Below are 16,290 nucleotides of genomic sequence, written 5' to 3' on the forward strand. Positions count from 1 at the left end.
GTATGCCGTGCTGGTGAAAATGTACAGCCTCCTATCACTCAATGCTCCTATCACCGGGCTCCAGCCATTCCTGGGCATCCTTGGGCAAACTCTATCTTGGGACATAGTATTTCTTGTCAAAGTGAGAAGGTGATCCCATGATCAAAATAGGATGGAGAGCTATTCTGAGGTTTGCCATGGGCACCCTATGTGAGGTCATCTGTACATGCAAAACATGGGGGAAGGCAGAGGTCCAAAACGAGCTGGATCCAGCATTTGGCTTCACACTCACTTCTGATCCAAATACAGCCTCTCTTATATGTGGTGGTAGGTAATGTTGCCAACATTAACTGTTTTATTTTAAGTCTTGCAATGTTTAGTAGTGGTCCTCCAAACACCAGATCTTTGAGTCATGAGATTATCTAAAAAAAATGTTCACCTTCATCATCTTTTTAAAAAGTCAATTTATTGTCTTGGAAATGCTAAAAAAATCTAGGACATATGAACCCAAAACACTTCTTTATGAACTCAGGTAAAGAAAAAAAAGAAAGTATATGCTTTCTTTTGAAAATTGTAGTTACTTTAAAGTCAACTTCATGATATTTTGAATTTGAGTTATCATTTCTGAACACTGGAAATTGGCACTTCCATGTGATTTTCCAGGAAGCAGAGTCTTTAGGAAATTGCAGCTCAAAAGGGTCTAGACCTTGGGATTACAGCCAGAAGAAAAGACAACTTCACTCTTGTAAATTCTGCAGAAGTAATAGCTTCCCTTAGAGTGCTGAGAGCGAGGAGCTGTAGGAACTCCTGGTGTCTTGTTTTTCACAAAGACATTGAACACAGTTGGTTCTTTAACGCCCTTTAGTGGAAGGACAGCCATTCACCCAATGTCATGGGTGAATGGACATTAGGAGCCAAAGGACGGCTGGGCTGGAAGACTGGACTAATCCAAAACTACATAGCGTTTCCTGGTCCCCAAGCTTGACAGCTGAGCAGCGGGATGTTTGATATGTTTATGACATACCAAAATGGAATATTTACTGTAGATCTCTGGCATATCCTCCCAAACAGGTGCTTCTCGCCATCACGTGAAAATAAGATGTCCATGAAACCAGGCAACAGACATGACCCCATTAGACTATCTCAAGTCTGATGGTACTAGTGTCATGTGGATACAGGTATCCACATGCTATCAATATCACAGGAGAAAGCTGCAGAGAGAAATACCTAACTGAAAAATGTTCTTACCAGAAAGCTTCTGCGCCCTTACGAAGACACTCCCATTTCGACTCAGTTTAGACTTCGATTCTGAGCCAGAACGGCCCAAGTTAAATATTGACTTCCATTTCTTGGACTTGGTAGATAATTTTCTCCTGGAAGGAAAAAAGGCTCAGGACGTTACCAAACCCTAAAGATTTTTGCCTTTTTAATATCCCACAAAACCCTCTGAGCTTTCGCTTCTCAACACTGTCCCTCTTTTCTTTCTCCTGTTTTAATTAATTCTAAGGCATGCAAGGCATAGTTGCACAACCAACTCTTGCTTTTCTGTAAGTGATATATCTATATTGCTGATTTAACCATGTCATATATGGAAAGACACCTAAGCTGGCTCTTTAGCCAGTTGGGTTTGCCATCATGATACAGCAACTGTGATTGACTGAGCTATCAATCACACTTGTCTCCAGAAAGGAGAGGTTTCTGAGACTAGAACTATCTTGCAATACAGTAAAGAAAAATTGCCTTTTTAACAGGTTTTAATGACAGATAAATTTCAGAGAACCAAAAGAACTGATACTATCACTTGGTGCAAGAAGCTATCCTTTGAACTCCACATGTCTTACAGTTTTTATGAATTTGTGAAAATAAGAGGATCCCTTAAGACAAACTAGCTATTAATGCTTCTCAGGCTAACAATTTAATCATAGGTGTTACACAATCATATGCAAGTATAATGTACTATCTAAAAAGGATGAGGTTTAAGGGAATTTCTTGTAACTGTTGGAGGAAGGGGGACACCAGTTCTCTGTTTCTCTTTGGAAATCTCGGCTTTAAACAGAAAGAAGACAGTACTCCTGAATCCAGGTTTTTCCTATGTGTATTACTGCAAGAAGCTCTGTTTCAGTTGATTCACATACTCATTCTGATTCTTCCTTAAATCTCCCCTCTTCCGGAGTAAGAACCCTGTTATTTCCCTGTCTTACTCTCCATAATGGGTTTTCTACCCCCATAGTTCTGCTTTTCTTCCAGATCAGTATTCAGAAGAGCACAAATCAGTCCTACAAAGAGGATTCATATCTTGGGGATAGGTCTGTTATCTTCAAGTGAGAAAGGAAAAGGCACTCTAGAGGGGCAATACACCCTTTTGCCTTAAGATGGTTATCTTCTTGGCAGTACTCTGTTAGATGGCTCCTTTTTGCTTTAATATATCAAGTGCAAAGAAATATATTTGCTGTGCTGCCTTATGGGTCAGCAGATAAATGAGCCGTCTACTGCAGAGGCTATAATCTCTCAAACTAGGCAGTAGAGTGGCCCTATATTAACAGATAGATAGACTAATAGATAAATACTTATGCTGGGCAACAGTGCCAACAACTGCAGCAACGTGCCGAAATCAATCTCTTCTTTTGGCATAGGTATAAGTGGCACAGGTGCCACTATGTAAATATCTCTTCATGCTAGGAGTGAAAAATTGCCTTACTGTGCGGTGATCAGTGCAGAGGAACCTGAAGAACAATGAAGCTGGGCAGGTCAATGCCACCAGGTGTCCCGTGGACCAGCCACCAGCAGGTGGAACTCACAGGAGACCTGTGTCCAGACCTGTTCCACGTTCAGCCCATGCTTAGCCAAATCCTTGGCTGACACAAGGATGTAAAGACAACTAATTCCTCCTGCAGGCGGTCTGTGAGGTTCTGCCATGATGGAGGGATGAGGACAAGTGAGAAATATGAACCCAGGAACTGCAAGGTTCTCAGGAGCAGCCGTGCCTCTGTTGAGAAGGGCACAGAATTTTCTCTCGATGGTGCCTGTAGATTCACGAATGCAGGTTTTGGGGTATCACACTAACAGAAGCCTCATTCCCAATCATACTGGGGAATCTGCACTTTTTTGTTTGCACTTTACATTCCTCTTGGCACTTACTTGCTGTCAGGGAGGTCAACAACTGTGTGGAAGAGGGACCCAGTAACAGGGACAATTTCAGGCAAGCTGTTCTCCCTCCTCTCCTTCCGAGCAGGGTGGGAGGCAGACAGACTCCGTGCCTGCGCTTCTTCCAGGCTCACCAGTTTCATTGGCAGGGAGGCTGAGGGAAGGGTCAGGCTTTTCAGAACCGATACACTCTCTGAAAAGCAAGAAAATACATTCCAGCCTGGGGTGAGGAGAGACGAGAGCAAGAGCTTCATGTCTTTATTTGACTGGAACATCTCCTGCGGAGGGTGTAAAGGAGCGACACGTGCAGGGAGAGAGACTTTTTGTCAGATACGTCTTCCATCTCCCCAGCAACCTTATCCCTCTGAGTGCACTCCCAGCAGGGGCCATGCGCACCAGCCAAAGTCTGTGTCGCAGAGATTTCTTGCCTCTGCTGTAGATAAATGCTTTGGTGTGAAAGGGGAGTCTCTGAAAAACACCAGGATTCACACATTCTCCTTTCTCCTCTCTCCTTTCCTCCCTCCCCAGATTTTGGAGCAGTTCAGTCCCTGATCCAAACCTGGTACCTAATTATTTCTCTCACTTCCAGATCTTTCTCCTTGTCTTGTTCAAGAAAGGGGACTTTTATAAAAACCAGCATTTCTTTACTTTCCTATGGAAAGGGCTATGGAAAGCAGTGTGATCAATAGCCCCGGGAACACAAGGTCTCTGTTTACATGAGCAGTGGCAAAGCCAGCTTCCCACATGTCACCCCAATAACAACCCTGTCCTAAACAGACCACCTGAAGGTGCATGAAGGAAGCACAGGTTCTGGATTCCCCTCAGTACTTAGCTCTACTGCTGAAGCAGGGTGCAAGCTACTGTCTGTGCAGAGAGGCTGGGTGAAGGGGCAAGAAATCAACTGAGACCATCAGCATGTTCCTCTCTTGACTCCATAAGGCTGTTTTAAGCCAGCAGTGTTCATCACTTACAGAAGTTGGACCAGTTTTGGGCCTGTGACTTGCAGTAGAACCAGAAGCCTTGGGATTTACTAGCCAATGTTTCACTACAATGCTTAAGGCAGTAGGGGAGCAGTTCCCCACTCCATGTCTTCCTCCATGCCCAGGGAAGTGATTGAGTCACGATCCCTGGGGATGTTTTAAAGACGTATGGATGAGGTTCCTAGGGAGATGGTTTTGAGGTGGACTTGACAGAGCTAGGTTAACAGTTGGACTCGATCTTAAAGGTCTTTTCCAACCAAAATGATTCTATGATTCTACCAGGCAATAAATAAGGGCATAAGCATGGCACCTGCACCAGCAGAGCAGGGGTGTTACAGGTTGAGCAGGGCACCACACTGGAAATGCAGGTTCCAGGGACAGACTAACAGAAAATCCTATGTGTTACAGGAAAGGTGAACAGGATGAGCTGGCACAGGGCTGAAAAGCAGAAAGCTGGTTACTCTCTCACTTTTGAAGGTATCACGAGTCTTCCTGGTGTGTAAAAAAGAAAGAAGATTGTTTCTGAAATTATGTGAGGTCACTATGGATCCAAGTCCTATTATTTCCCAGACTTAAAAGTGTTTTGACAACAAACCCATCACTAAATAACAAAACCAGCATCCCTGAAAACTGTTGAAGTCCCAGGAAAATAAATCTCCTTTATAAAATATCCTGAGGCATAAGACATAAGCTTTTAGAACACAAGCTTAAGTTTTATCTTCAGAGTGTGACCTCTGACTTGAGTGGATATGGTGGCTGCAGGGGAGGCATCATCAGTGTGAGGAATTATCTCTGGGGCATCCTGAGAGAAGAATTGAGACTGTGGCTGATGGTCTCAGAGAGAAAGCTTAGACCGGGATTAAGAAGCAATCAGGCGGTCTTTCTTTTATGGAAAGGGTTAAGCCAGGTGGGATCATGCAAAAGATGAGCCATAGGGCACTCTGGGAGCACACTGAAGGACGCTAGTATTCAAGAAGAAAATGCTGGAGATAGGGATGAAGAGAAGAAGAATAATGAGGGATTAGGCTCAAGGTGTTTTTGAAGGAGTCTGTGAGGATGGTAAGGGCTGATGTCCTTGAAATATTAGTTGAAGGGGATACAGTTAGAGATGGAGTACATGACAAGTGACACATGGAGTGACTTAGGGAGGTTGTTACCAATGTTCTCTGCAGAGCTGGCTTTTCTGTTGTTGTTGAAGATCTGATCCACATGATTCAGGATGAACTCGATCACCAGCTGCTGCACTCGCACCTCCAGGAAAGCTGCATCCCCATTGCAGCCAACTGCCTCAATCTCCTTTGACCTGCATGAGGGAAGAAACAGACTAGTACCCAGTATTGCCACACACAGCCCCTGGGAAGGAAAGACGAGCTTTCTTCCTGCAAGCCTTGAAACAGGGATGCTTTCCCCACTCTTGCTGTACCTCTTGCTCTCTTTCCCTCACAAGCCCTCATTCTCTCTCTGCCTTTTCAGTCTTTCTAAAATTATTTTCCCTGTTTTCTCTGCCACCTCTGTTATTTTCTTTCTTGCCTGTGTTATTTTCCCTACTTAGCTTTTATGTTCTTCAGCAGTACACAAAACTGTTACTCTCAAACTCCATTCTTCTCCCTATTTGCTGCTCTTTTAGCGATTTCAAAGTTTGGCCTGAAAGACAACATAGGAGCCTTCAAATACTGCTTCCAGATCCTTACTCAATGCTTCAGTCATCTGTCAGTGAAATCCCTTAGAAGCTTGCACAGGTCTTCCTTGAGCCAATTTTTTCAACACTTTGCCGTGTGCCCCAGTAGTATCTTCTCTACCCGGCTACACTCCCACATTCTCACTCTTGCTCTCAGCAAAGAAACATTCCTTATCTTGACATGCCAAAGTGTTGCTGAAGAAATTATCTCTGGGCAATGGATCCTTCGTAAAGTTAAAGACTGGTGTGTTAGATAATAGCTTGGGGCATTGCCAAGAGGATAACCCTGTAAAGAGAGTGCAGTTGAATTGCTTGCTCCATTCTTTTCCTCCCTGGGTCTTGCACTTACAAAAGATTGCAAAAGGAAACAGGCTTCAGGTTTTTTTGACAAGGGCAGATGCTAGAATGAAAATGTTTCATTAGTAAATGTCCACTTTGTTATATTCAATAGAAGAAACATTTGGTTCACTCTCAGAACCTGCTCTGCCTATTTTGTGGTTTAAAAGGGTGAGATTACTCTTTAGGGGATGTTTTTCAGGCCTGTACCACTCTGGCCAATGTCCCTCCCTCCTGTCCTCTACCAGCCCACAGTTCGCCCCGCCATATCTGCAATCACTCCTCTCCTGCCCAGCTGCAGTCCTAGACTCTCACTACATAGTTCATTCTTCTCAGTACATTGGTATGGAATGGACAGGGAAGGGAATTTCAACAAGATGTAAAATAGTTAATTTTTTTTTTCTCATTGTATTTTTACTTGTTCTGCTTAGCTCTACAATATGCCAGCCAACCCTCTGCTTGCATCTTATCCAGGCCTCTTCCCAGCAGAGTGCCAGGCACAGTAAACATAACAAACTAGCTGGTGGTCTTGGGATCTCTCACTGTTTGCCATCCTAAACCCACCAAGCTCATCTCACTTTTGCTCAAGCAGATCTGGGCACAGGCTTGTAGTATTATTGCCCTGTTGCCCTCCCATCCAAGCCTTGCTGTCTCTCACCATCCCACTGCAGAAGCACTGGCACTGTCAGAAATGTCATTTCCGTACCACAGAGATGAGCTAACTCCTCATTTTTAAATAAATATGCTCAAATTGCAAATAACAGCTCTTTTTTTTTTTTTTTTTTTCCTTTTAATAAGAAACACACAAAACCACAGGTTTCCTTGCATGCTGGCAGTAAAACCTCAGATGATTCAACCTGGAGGATTTTTTTTCTTCTTTTAAAAGCTATTCGCTCTCCTCCACTGTTCTGTTTCATTGTTCTGCTTTTCCCTGTCATTGCATTTCCCTCAGGCAATGGGTCTCCAGGCTCAGGTGCTGGCACTTCCCTTGGAGCCTGGCATGATGCTCTGGATGAGAGAACTCTCTACTATACCTGAGGAGATTGGGAGCCCACACCAAGGCCAGGTTTCTGGTGTGCATGTTGGTCATGTTGCTGAAGGAGGCCAGATGAGTCAAGTGCTTGATCAGGTATTCCAGTGTTCTGCAGTGGTTTCACATGAAGAAAGAAAAATGTGTCAATTGACTGATGCTTGCCCACTGGGACAGTAAGGCTCAGACCTAGCTGTGGCCCCCGAGATGTCCCCTCCTCAAGGAAGGCGATGTCTGCAATGGCACAACAGGCCCCATAGGACAGAGGATTTACAGCACCATCATTTATACAGGATGGCAGTGAACACCTGAACAACTCTGCTCTGGGGTGGCCAAGGATGGGGCATTAACCAAACAATGCTTAATGTGATGGGTGCAAGGAAAACGGCAGATGGATGGGAGAAGGAGTGGGATGCTGCAAAGGCTGAGGGCTTAGCTCTTGCTCAAGCACCTCCAGCAGATCATCTTCCCCTCCCCACATGCAGGACACTGGCCAAGGGTGCCACGGGGTTCATACCCAGGGAAGAAGGATGATAAATGATGGCATGGAGAGCTTGTTCAATCTCTAACAAGAATTTGTTCAGTGATATATAAATGCCAGATCAGTTGTTGTCAGACTGGGAAATGGTGAGTCAGCTTTTGGGTATTGACTCCTGGAAATGAACTCCAGCACTGTTTCAGGCAGTATTCCCTGATAGTGAGGATCACTGAACTGTTCCTCAGCACCTTGGTGGACATGATCTCACCTGTAATGTGATGGTGGGAGCTCCTGGATGACATTTTGAATTCGTGCCAACTGCTCGTCCTCAGGGAAGCGAGATACTGCTTCCTGTGGAGATACAAGGAAACAGTCTGCCCTGGCAATGGGCTCAGGGGAAAAGGAAGAACGATAAGGAGGGTCACAGGAGACAGCCTGTCTCAGAGGGAATGCTCTCTTGTTACCTTACACAGCTATTGGTAGAAGAAGTTGCTTTGTGTTCCCAGCACAGCAGAAACTTGCTGTGCTGTAATTTCTTGTCTCAGTACATCCTTCCTACACGCTGAGACATGGTGGTCACTGTTTTGGGGGCAGGGGCATTTAAGGACTGAGACCTTCAATTAGGAGCTATGTTTCTTTTTTTCTTTTTTTTCCTGTTATTTTTCCCTTTTTTAACTTGGGCAGTGACGGGTGAAATAGAAAGAGAGGGAAAGAAAGAAGTGAAAATAATGGAAAAATGAAAAATAGCGATCCCCCTCAAAAAAAAAGTTAAAAATAAATCAGGCCTTTCAAACCATGTGTTATGAAAATGTCTTGGATATACATGTTACACATTCTTCAAAATAAGCAATATTTGGCTATCATATGAAGATAGCTATAGGGATTGTTTCTGTGAGTTTGCATCTTCTGTGATGGGAGAAGCTTTAGCAAAACCACTGTCTGGATAGATTAATAAATCCTTATACTCAGGGTTAGACTAGGTTAGACAGAATCAAGGTTATACATCTTGGTCTTGAACAAGTCTCTATGGACCAAGAGCTTAGAGAGCTACGATAAGTTTTGTCTGCATTCCTAGGAGCTTACTGCATTGGTATTCATCTGTTCAGCTATTCCTTTTCACTATTTGTGTTGAGAGAGGACAAACCACCAGCAAGTTCAAACAATGCATGACTGTCTGGGAACCTCCTGCCTACCCTGCTGCCACTGGATTTTGGAGTGAGTTCAAAGAAAGATGCTGGAACCCACGCTGCCAGCAGAAGCTTTGCCTACAGACAGACGTCAGCACTGCTAGGAAAGGAAAGGAAAGGAAGGAAATAACCCGTCCCAAACCACCCGTCGCTTAAGCATTATGAACCTGAAATTACCAGCCACAACTAGAGAAGCATCTTCTTGTAGCAGTCACTACAACATCCACACTGATGACACTGCTGTCTCTCTTCTGGCCACTGTCCTTTTCCCAGCAGACCACTTCTCATGTGCAACCACCAGCAAACCAAACTTTGCCAGTTTCAGGGCCAGAGATGTATATGAATCATGTTTTATTCCCCAACACTGGGAACTGAGATCTATGCTCTCTGGTTTCAACTTCTCACTGACGTGAGGGCAAAGAAAAACAAGTGAGCTCACTAGTTTGGTGTACATGAGATGTGGATGCACTTGTTTTGCCCAAATTAAAGCCTACTACCATCAGCCCAGAAATCTTAAGTATAAGAACTCTTGTGATCATTACATGAGGTTTACAGTTGAATGACCTTGTCCAAGGATGGAGATGGAGAGAAACATAAACTTTAACTGGTGACTCTAAAACATCGGATTTCAACTAGATTGTACACAGAATTTTCTCCTCCAGTGCTGATTTTCATTCCTATACTTAACTTAGAGATCACAAAGACCTAACTCTTAGACAACAAGTGAACACCAGCTTCTCTGAGGTCATGACCCATTCAAAACCTCTGAGCCACACTTCTGACCCATACATGTTGTGCCTTTGAAATCTAAAGGCCCCTGCAAAACGTAGGATTACAGCAGCGGAATACAGAAATCAAGGAAGAACTAATAACTCAATTTATTACATGTCTGTTAATCTCATTACGAATTTATGCCATTTAGGATTTTTTTACTCCACTGGTGATTCTGGGAGTGAACAATTCATAAGCACCAGTTAGCAAGTGGAACAGAGTCCAGAGAAGGTAGGCTTGGCCTCCTACGGCTCATTTGCTCTGAGGGCGTGTTCAGTCCTTCTGTGCCCAGTTTAGAACAAGCTAAGCAGCGTCAGTTTATCTGTCCTGTGAAACAAGTATCTGTCATTAGAATACAAGATGGCAAGGTGGAGAGCGTGAGAGGGCATCATTTGTCAAAAGTTGATAGCCAGTGAGGTCATGACTGGGATGTTACATCTGTGAACTTGACATAATGATGACCAAAAGGCCAACCGCTCCCTAGTAATTAAGAATTTGACTTTCCTTAGCCACAAATGTCTGAATCACTCTGGTGACTCAAAGTGGAGCCTATCCCATCTCAGAGACAGCTCCGACTGAGTCAGGCTGGGATTAGCATGCATCCTTTACTCCTACCAGCACTCTTCTGCTGAGGCACAGCTGCCACTGTTCCCTGTTCCGACGCCCCACGCATACACACGCTCCTAATGGGTTTTCTGTCCTTGGGGAACTGGTCTTTTTTCTTTCTTTCCTCCTGGTATCTGACTGTGCTTCCTGTCAGCTGGGTTACCCATTATAAATCCCTACTGAGTAGACTTAGGTGAATAAAGGATTTTGTGGCTGAGGACAAACTAAAAAGCTGGAGATTAAAAAAAAAACCCTTTTTAGGTCAAAACAAAGTGATAACATTTTGGGGAGCTGGCACAAGATTGTTCAAGGCTGACCAAAGCATCATACTGGACCATAAGTGAAAGAAATTATCATTTAAATTTGGAGCTGTTTAACCCTTTTCTGAAAGGCATTTTATTAAAAGTTAGATATGTTGATTTAATGTTGAAACATTTCCTTTAGAAAGTATTTGTAAAAGAAACATTTAGACAGTTACACAAATGTTTTCCCTTTTGTTTTTGAATAAAACTATTTACTGAATATATCTAATGAAAATCTGCAAGTCATCATTCCAAAAGTGCACTTTTCAGCAAACATTGTTTCCTAAAAAAAGTTTCCATCTAAATCTTCATGTTTCCTTCAGAGCATTTTTCTTTCATAAATCAGTGGTGATAGCCAAAAAGACACCAGCCAAATATCTTCAACAAGAATGAGACTCATCAGTTACTGTGAATAGTTGAATAACAGCCTGTATTTTTAAGATCCTATTCATCCTGACTGTGTCTATTTTAGAGATCTTACCCTATATCCTCAGGATCCCCATATCCTGTGGATACAGGCCAGTTTTTCAAATCTGCTCAGAATTTTGACTGAAGTTTTTACTATACATCACCTTGAAACACAGACCAATCTTACTTAAAATTTGGCATCGCAACAGCAAGTCATCTAACACTGTTGCATGTCTGTCAGTCAGCACAATGAGCCAGTGGTCCCCAGCTCAGCTGTAGCCCCTCACAGCTACCAGACTTCCTCTACCAGGTTGCTGCTTGGCTTGTCCCATCTGGATTTGCCCTACAGCAAGCTCTCCTGCACAGATGTGCCTGTCTCCTCCCTCAGCAGGCAACAGAAAGTCGTCTTCTTGTGTGCACCCCATGGATGCCCCTCAGTGCCTCTTGTGCCATAGCAACACGACTTGTAAGAAACACGACTTCAGAATAAAGGCAATGCAGACGGCAATACCTGCAGCTAAGGTTGCTTGTCGCTTCCCGTTTCATTCGGACATAATTTTGCAAAACTACTTCTATGCAACATCTGGCTTTTTTGGCGATGTTTGTCCCCTCCACCTCCCAGCAAATGGGAAAGAGCAGGGTGGCAGAAATTCTTAACAAAGGACGGATGTTTCTAGCACTGAGAAAACGTTTCCCATCCCCCCATCCCAGTTGTTTTAAGAAGCTGATGAATTCTTTTAGCTGAAAATTCACACCCCTGGCACATAAAATTTCAGCCTGAATGACTGAATTTAAATTTGTTTGTGTCATAAACAACTGAAAGTGGATTTAGAGTGGTAAGAAGCAGGCAACCTCAACAAGTGTAGCTTGCTGTGCCACCTTTTAATAAAATATTATCTGTCATCAAAATTAGCCAGCTCTCAAAAATTCAGGCTTTGTGGTCTTATTTTTCTGCTCTCCCACAGTCTGCTCCTAGGCTCCAGCTGTATCCATGTATAATCTGTGGTTGTTTTGCAGAATCAAGCAACTAGTCTTTGAATTGCAATCTCTTTAAACAAGGTTAGAGATTTCTGCTTGGCCAGCAGCCACTTTCCTCTGCCATTTGTATTGATGGCATGAGGATGATGAACCTGATATGCCATAGCTGACATAACCTGTGTCATTATTTGCATTCTGACAAACTGTATGAAAAATGCTACAGGTGCAGAAAAGTTGGTGTTTTACACATGGGCTGAGCAATCAGTTTGTGCAGATGTCAGGGACTGTCGAAGAGACAGAGAGGAGGAAACTGCAGCCTTGTGATTATGATCACAAGCCCCAGGTGATCCAGAAGACTCTCAGTGATGGACAGTAATGAGAAAAAGAAAAAGAATTAGTAATTCTGGGAGGAGGTACACAGTGGGGAGAAAGAGTAACAGCAAGGAAGCAATGTGGTGTTAAAATGAGCAAGATGAAGGGGAGTAAACAGCAGAGAAACTGAGGAAAAAAATATGAAATGGGGGAAAGAAACAAGGACAGGGAGAGCCAGCACAAGACGAGAAGGCAAGAGCACTGAGAAGTGTTTATACAGAGAGATGCACCAGAAGACAGCATATTGGACCGAATCCCAAACAGCTGTCATGGAGGATCCTGCAGCACATCCACACTGCTGGAGAGGAATGAGCAAAGCAAAGTGTCTCACCGTGAATTTCTTGTAGAGCTCATAAGTGAGGAGAGGGTTGGGCAGCTCCCTGAAGTACAGCTTGCAGAGTGACCCCACGCAGTGGATGTCCTGGAGGTAAACTTCCCTCGTCAAATCCGGGCATTGGTCAGAAACAAACTCTTGTCTGGAACAATATGGAAACATAACAATGTAGACGAATAAGATTTATTTCCAGGTAGAAGAAAAGACAAACTGGAAAGCAGAGATGTTTCTGCAGCCTGGCTCAGACTGTCTCCTGGGATCAGGCCTCCAGGTTTCAACTAGACCCTGGTTTTCCTAACATAATCCCATGAGTGGACTCCAAAATGATATAAAGAGATTGCTTTGTCTTGAAGTGAGATAACTCAGCATCAGTGCTGAGACCCTCCAGGCCTTTGCCATTAATAAATGCAGGGGAGAATTTTTTCTTTGTCATGGACTAACCCTTGAAATGTTGTATTTCCCTGTTATCAGCTTCAGAGACAGTCCATCTTCTGCACCAGCATAGAGCTCTGTTGGCCTCAGTCTATGCCTGAGGGACTAACAGCAAAACATAACAGCAAAAAGGTAGCAAGAAATGTGACCAAATCCCTCTGGCACTCAGACAGATTGCCCTTACCTCAGCTTTTGTATGTTGGATGTCACTCCTGAGAGGCGGTAGATCCCATCCACAATGCCATGAGTCTCAATGAACTCTGCACAGCTCTTCAGCACGTAGGGGACTAGGAGAGGAAAGCAAGGCAAGATACCCAATGAATGCACACCAAGAACTTCCACAATTCACCACAGAGGAGCCAGTTTCATGAAACAACAGCAAAGGCTCTCTGCAGATGCAGGCAAGGGTACAGTAACAAGAGAAATACAGGGCAAACCAAAAATAAACCCCATAATGTGGTTGAAGTAAACTTGTAAAATGAGGTTATGCTATGGCTGTGCCATGCCACGCTCATTGACATACAACAATGACTGACCCTGAAGTCACAGAAACATTGTGGGAAGAAAGGTAGGGTTTTCCTCTCTCCCTTTTTCTTTTCTTTTCAGGAAAAAAAAAAAAATCCATTTCATTCTAATTGAAAGCATGAGGTATAGCATGACGTCCTGGGAACCTCCCCCCTCCGCAGGATAGAGTTCTAGCCCCACTGAATAATGCCAAAAGGCCTAATTGGCTTGGATAAAAATCAGAGGAGCATTCACACTTCCATATAAGCCTACATACCCACAGTTTAGTGCTCATAAACTCCCACAAAGAGGGTATAAAGTTCATATATTGACTAGATCTGCACACTGACAAAATCTGACATTGGCTTCAAAAGAACTCCATCAGCATAACCAGCCAAAGGCTCAACCAGCCTTAAAGCTGAGAGGAGCCCGAGGCACAACATTTACATCCAGACCTGGACCCAAAGTATATGTTTATTTTTTCCCCATTGTATAGATATAGGAAACACTGATCCTCTTTGCCAGACTAAGGCTCCCTTTGCCCAGAACTATAACAACCCTAGCTATAACAATAACAGTAAGAGAGTCCTTCCTTATTAGGTGCTAGAAACTACCGTGTATTTAACGCAACGCTTCACACAGCCATAAGCACAAAAGTCAGTAAATGCAGAAGTTAAAGTTCCCTGCTGTAATGCTGACTCTGCTGCACTGTGCATTCAGAAAGCTGTAGGAAAGAAAATGGACCAAGCCATACATTTGACTGGAAAACCAGGCATAGGAATTACTACATCTTTGCAACATCACACAGATAATGCCTCTGGCTGGACATCCCCTGGGTTCTTCTGCCTGAGGTTCAAGACCACAGTGATATGTTAACATGTGCTTCATCAGGTGGCATCCAAAGACATCACTCCAAGGACAGCCTGAACAAAAACCAGCTGGTGCCTTATTTGTATTTCTCATGGGTGTCACTGAGGCCAGACCCAGCTCATGGGTGGTGGACTTGCACCTATAAAGTGGCCCAGGGCACAGGCTGTGGTGAGGAGGGCTTCCAAAGTGGGGCCCTCCTCAGTGACACACTATTAGTGAGCCCAGTTGGTCAGGCAAGTGCTAACATTCTGTTTCCCAACTATTACTGAGGGAGGTAAAGAGGACCTTCTTGTGCATCCCTTCTCTTCTCTTCTGGCCAACCCAAATGCAGGAATACACAAAGTGCCAGTGATTACTTGGAAGCCTGAATGAGCCAAACAGACTAATTCTCCTCAGTTAAAGAACACTCTCCAAAACAACAGGGAAAATCTGACTTTATGGGGTTTTTCGAGCAAGGACTCATAATGCAGATACATTAGTCATGCTGTGTCACAGTCAAAGCCCTTGGGATGATTTTTATGATTTCTCCATGCTACCTGGAAAAATAATTAATCAAACAGAAAACCTATTTGATCAGGACAGACATATGACAGTTTGTTTAAAAATCAAACAGTCTGTCTTACAGACAAACCTCACATGATGGTGCCTAACTGCCACAAAAATAGGGTCCATGCCCACAGCGCCCTTTATTAGATACTTCTTAAAATCTTGGGTTTAAGAATAGGCCCACCAACTAAAAATGCATATACTGATGCTTGCTGTGGCTAATTTGACCTCTTAGAAGTAAAACCTGTTAAATCACACTGTTTTTTTGCTGAGTTTTAAGTTTCCTTGGGATAAATTAGGTCAAAAGGCCTCAGGCAGGTAAACAAGCCTCTTATAAGCCAGAGAAAGGTAGATCCATCTGTTGAGGGCTGGTAAGCAAAAAGAGGGGCCTCAGGGCAATAAGCTCTAGCAAATATACACAATTCAACCCATTTTCGAAAGCAGGTGAAGACTCCAGAGTAGAAGCAACCTACAGACTGCAGACAAACAATGTGAACCAAGCTCTGACAGCATCTCTTACTCCAGCCCTGCAGTCTTCCCTGATTTTCCAGCCCGGGGCTTCTCACATATCTCTGACAGTGTCCTTCACTTATCATGTTCATCATTTCCTTCCATACCACATCTTTGGCTCTTATGAAGAGAAACAGTCAGTTATGCCAACATGTCTTGTGGTTTTGTGATGTCAAAAAAAAAAAAAAAAAAAATCCCATATAGGACATATTTTACTTGCAACCAAAAATTACAGGACTTTGACCTCAGATCCCTGGAGGTGGAGAGACTACATCAGCTTTCTGCAAATCAAGCCCCTAAATGGAGCACTTTTATGAAGCTGGAGCACAATAAATGTTTTCTTTGAGTGGAACCTGCAGCTCTGAAATTCCTAAGCAGCTCTGATCTCCTACAAAGCTGAGTCTTTCAGGCACTCAGGGGAGGTGAGGTTAGAGAGGCCAGGATTACCTCCCTCCCACTTCCAGGCATTTCTGAGGTGGTTTGATTATTTCAGATGTGGCTCCTGATGAGCCAAAATAAAGGCTTTGATCAACCCCGAATGTGAGGAGGTACAGACCCTAACCTGTGCTTTACAACAGGACTCTATCAGCATTACAGGGCATACGTAAATCACAGAACTGGATCTCTCACGGAGGAAGATGGAACGTGGATGGGGATTTGTAGAAGGGGCTGTGTGTATGTGTGCAGGCACAAAAAGGGGGGGACGAGGCGTGTCCAATCTTGACACTTCTATAATTAAAACTGTGCTGGAGGCTTAGAAGTTGGAAGAGGCAGCTGGTGTCACACAGACCCTGCTTGTTCTGCCAGACAGCCAAACTGTCCTCATTTAAAACTACAATAGAAAC

General features: G+C 43.7%; 1 protein-coding gene across 2 annotated transcripts in view; it reads right to left on the reverse strand.

Annotated features, from left to right (window-relative positions):
- ARHGAP31 (Rho GTPase activating protein 31) overlaps positions 1–16,290 on the reverse strand; it is a 61,322-nt gene that overhangs the window by 11,379 nt on the left and 33,653 nt on the right. For both annotated transcript variants that reach the window (XM_005511454.4, XM_005511453.4), the window contains exons 2-8: positions 13,200–13,302; positions 12,581–12,725; positions 7,894–7,976; positions 7,152–7,259; positions 5,261–5,406; positions 3,118–3,316; positions 1,228–1,352 (exon numbers count right to left, since the gene is read on the reverse strand). In XM_005511454.4, coding sequence (XP_005511511.2) covers positions 1,228–1,352; positions 3,118–3,316; positions 5,261–5,406; positions 7,152–7,259; positions 7,894–7,976; positions 12,581–12,725; positions 13,200–13,302 — 909 coding nt within the window. The remainder of the gene's footprint in view (positions 1–1,227; positions 1,353–3,117; positions 3,317–5,260; positions 5,407–7,151; positions 7,260–7,893; positions 7,977–12,580; positions 12,726–13,199; positions 13,303–16,290) is intronic.

The sequence above is a fragment of the Columba livia genome, chromosome 1 (assembly GCF_036013475.1).
Source record: "Columba livia isolate bColLiv1 breed racing homer chromosome 1, bColLiv1.pat.W.v2, whole genome shotgun sequence".
In the NCBI taxonomy this organism is placed as follows: Eukaryota; Metazoa; Chordata; class Aves; order Columbiformes; family Columbidae; genus Columba; species Columba livia.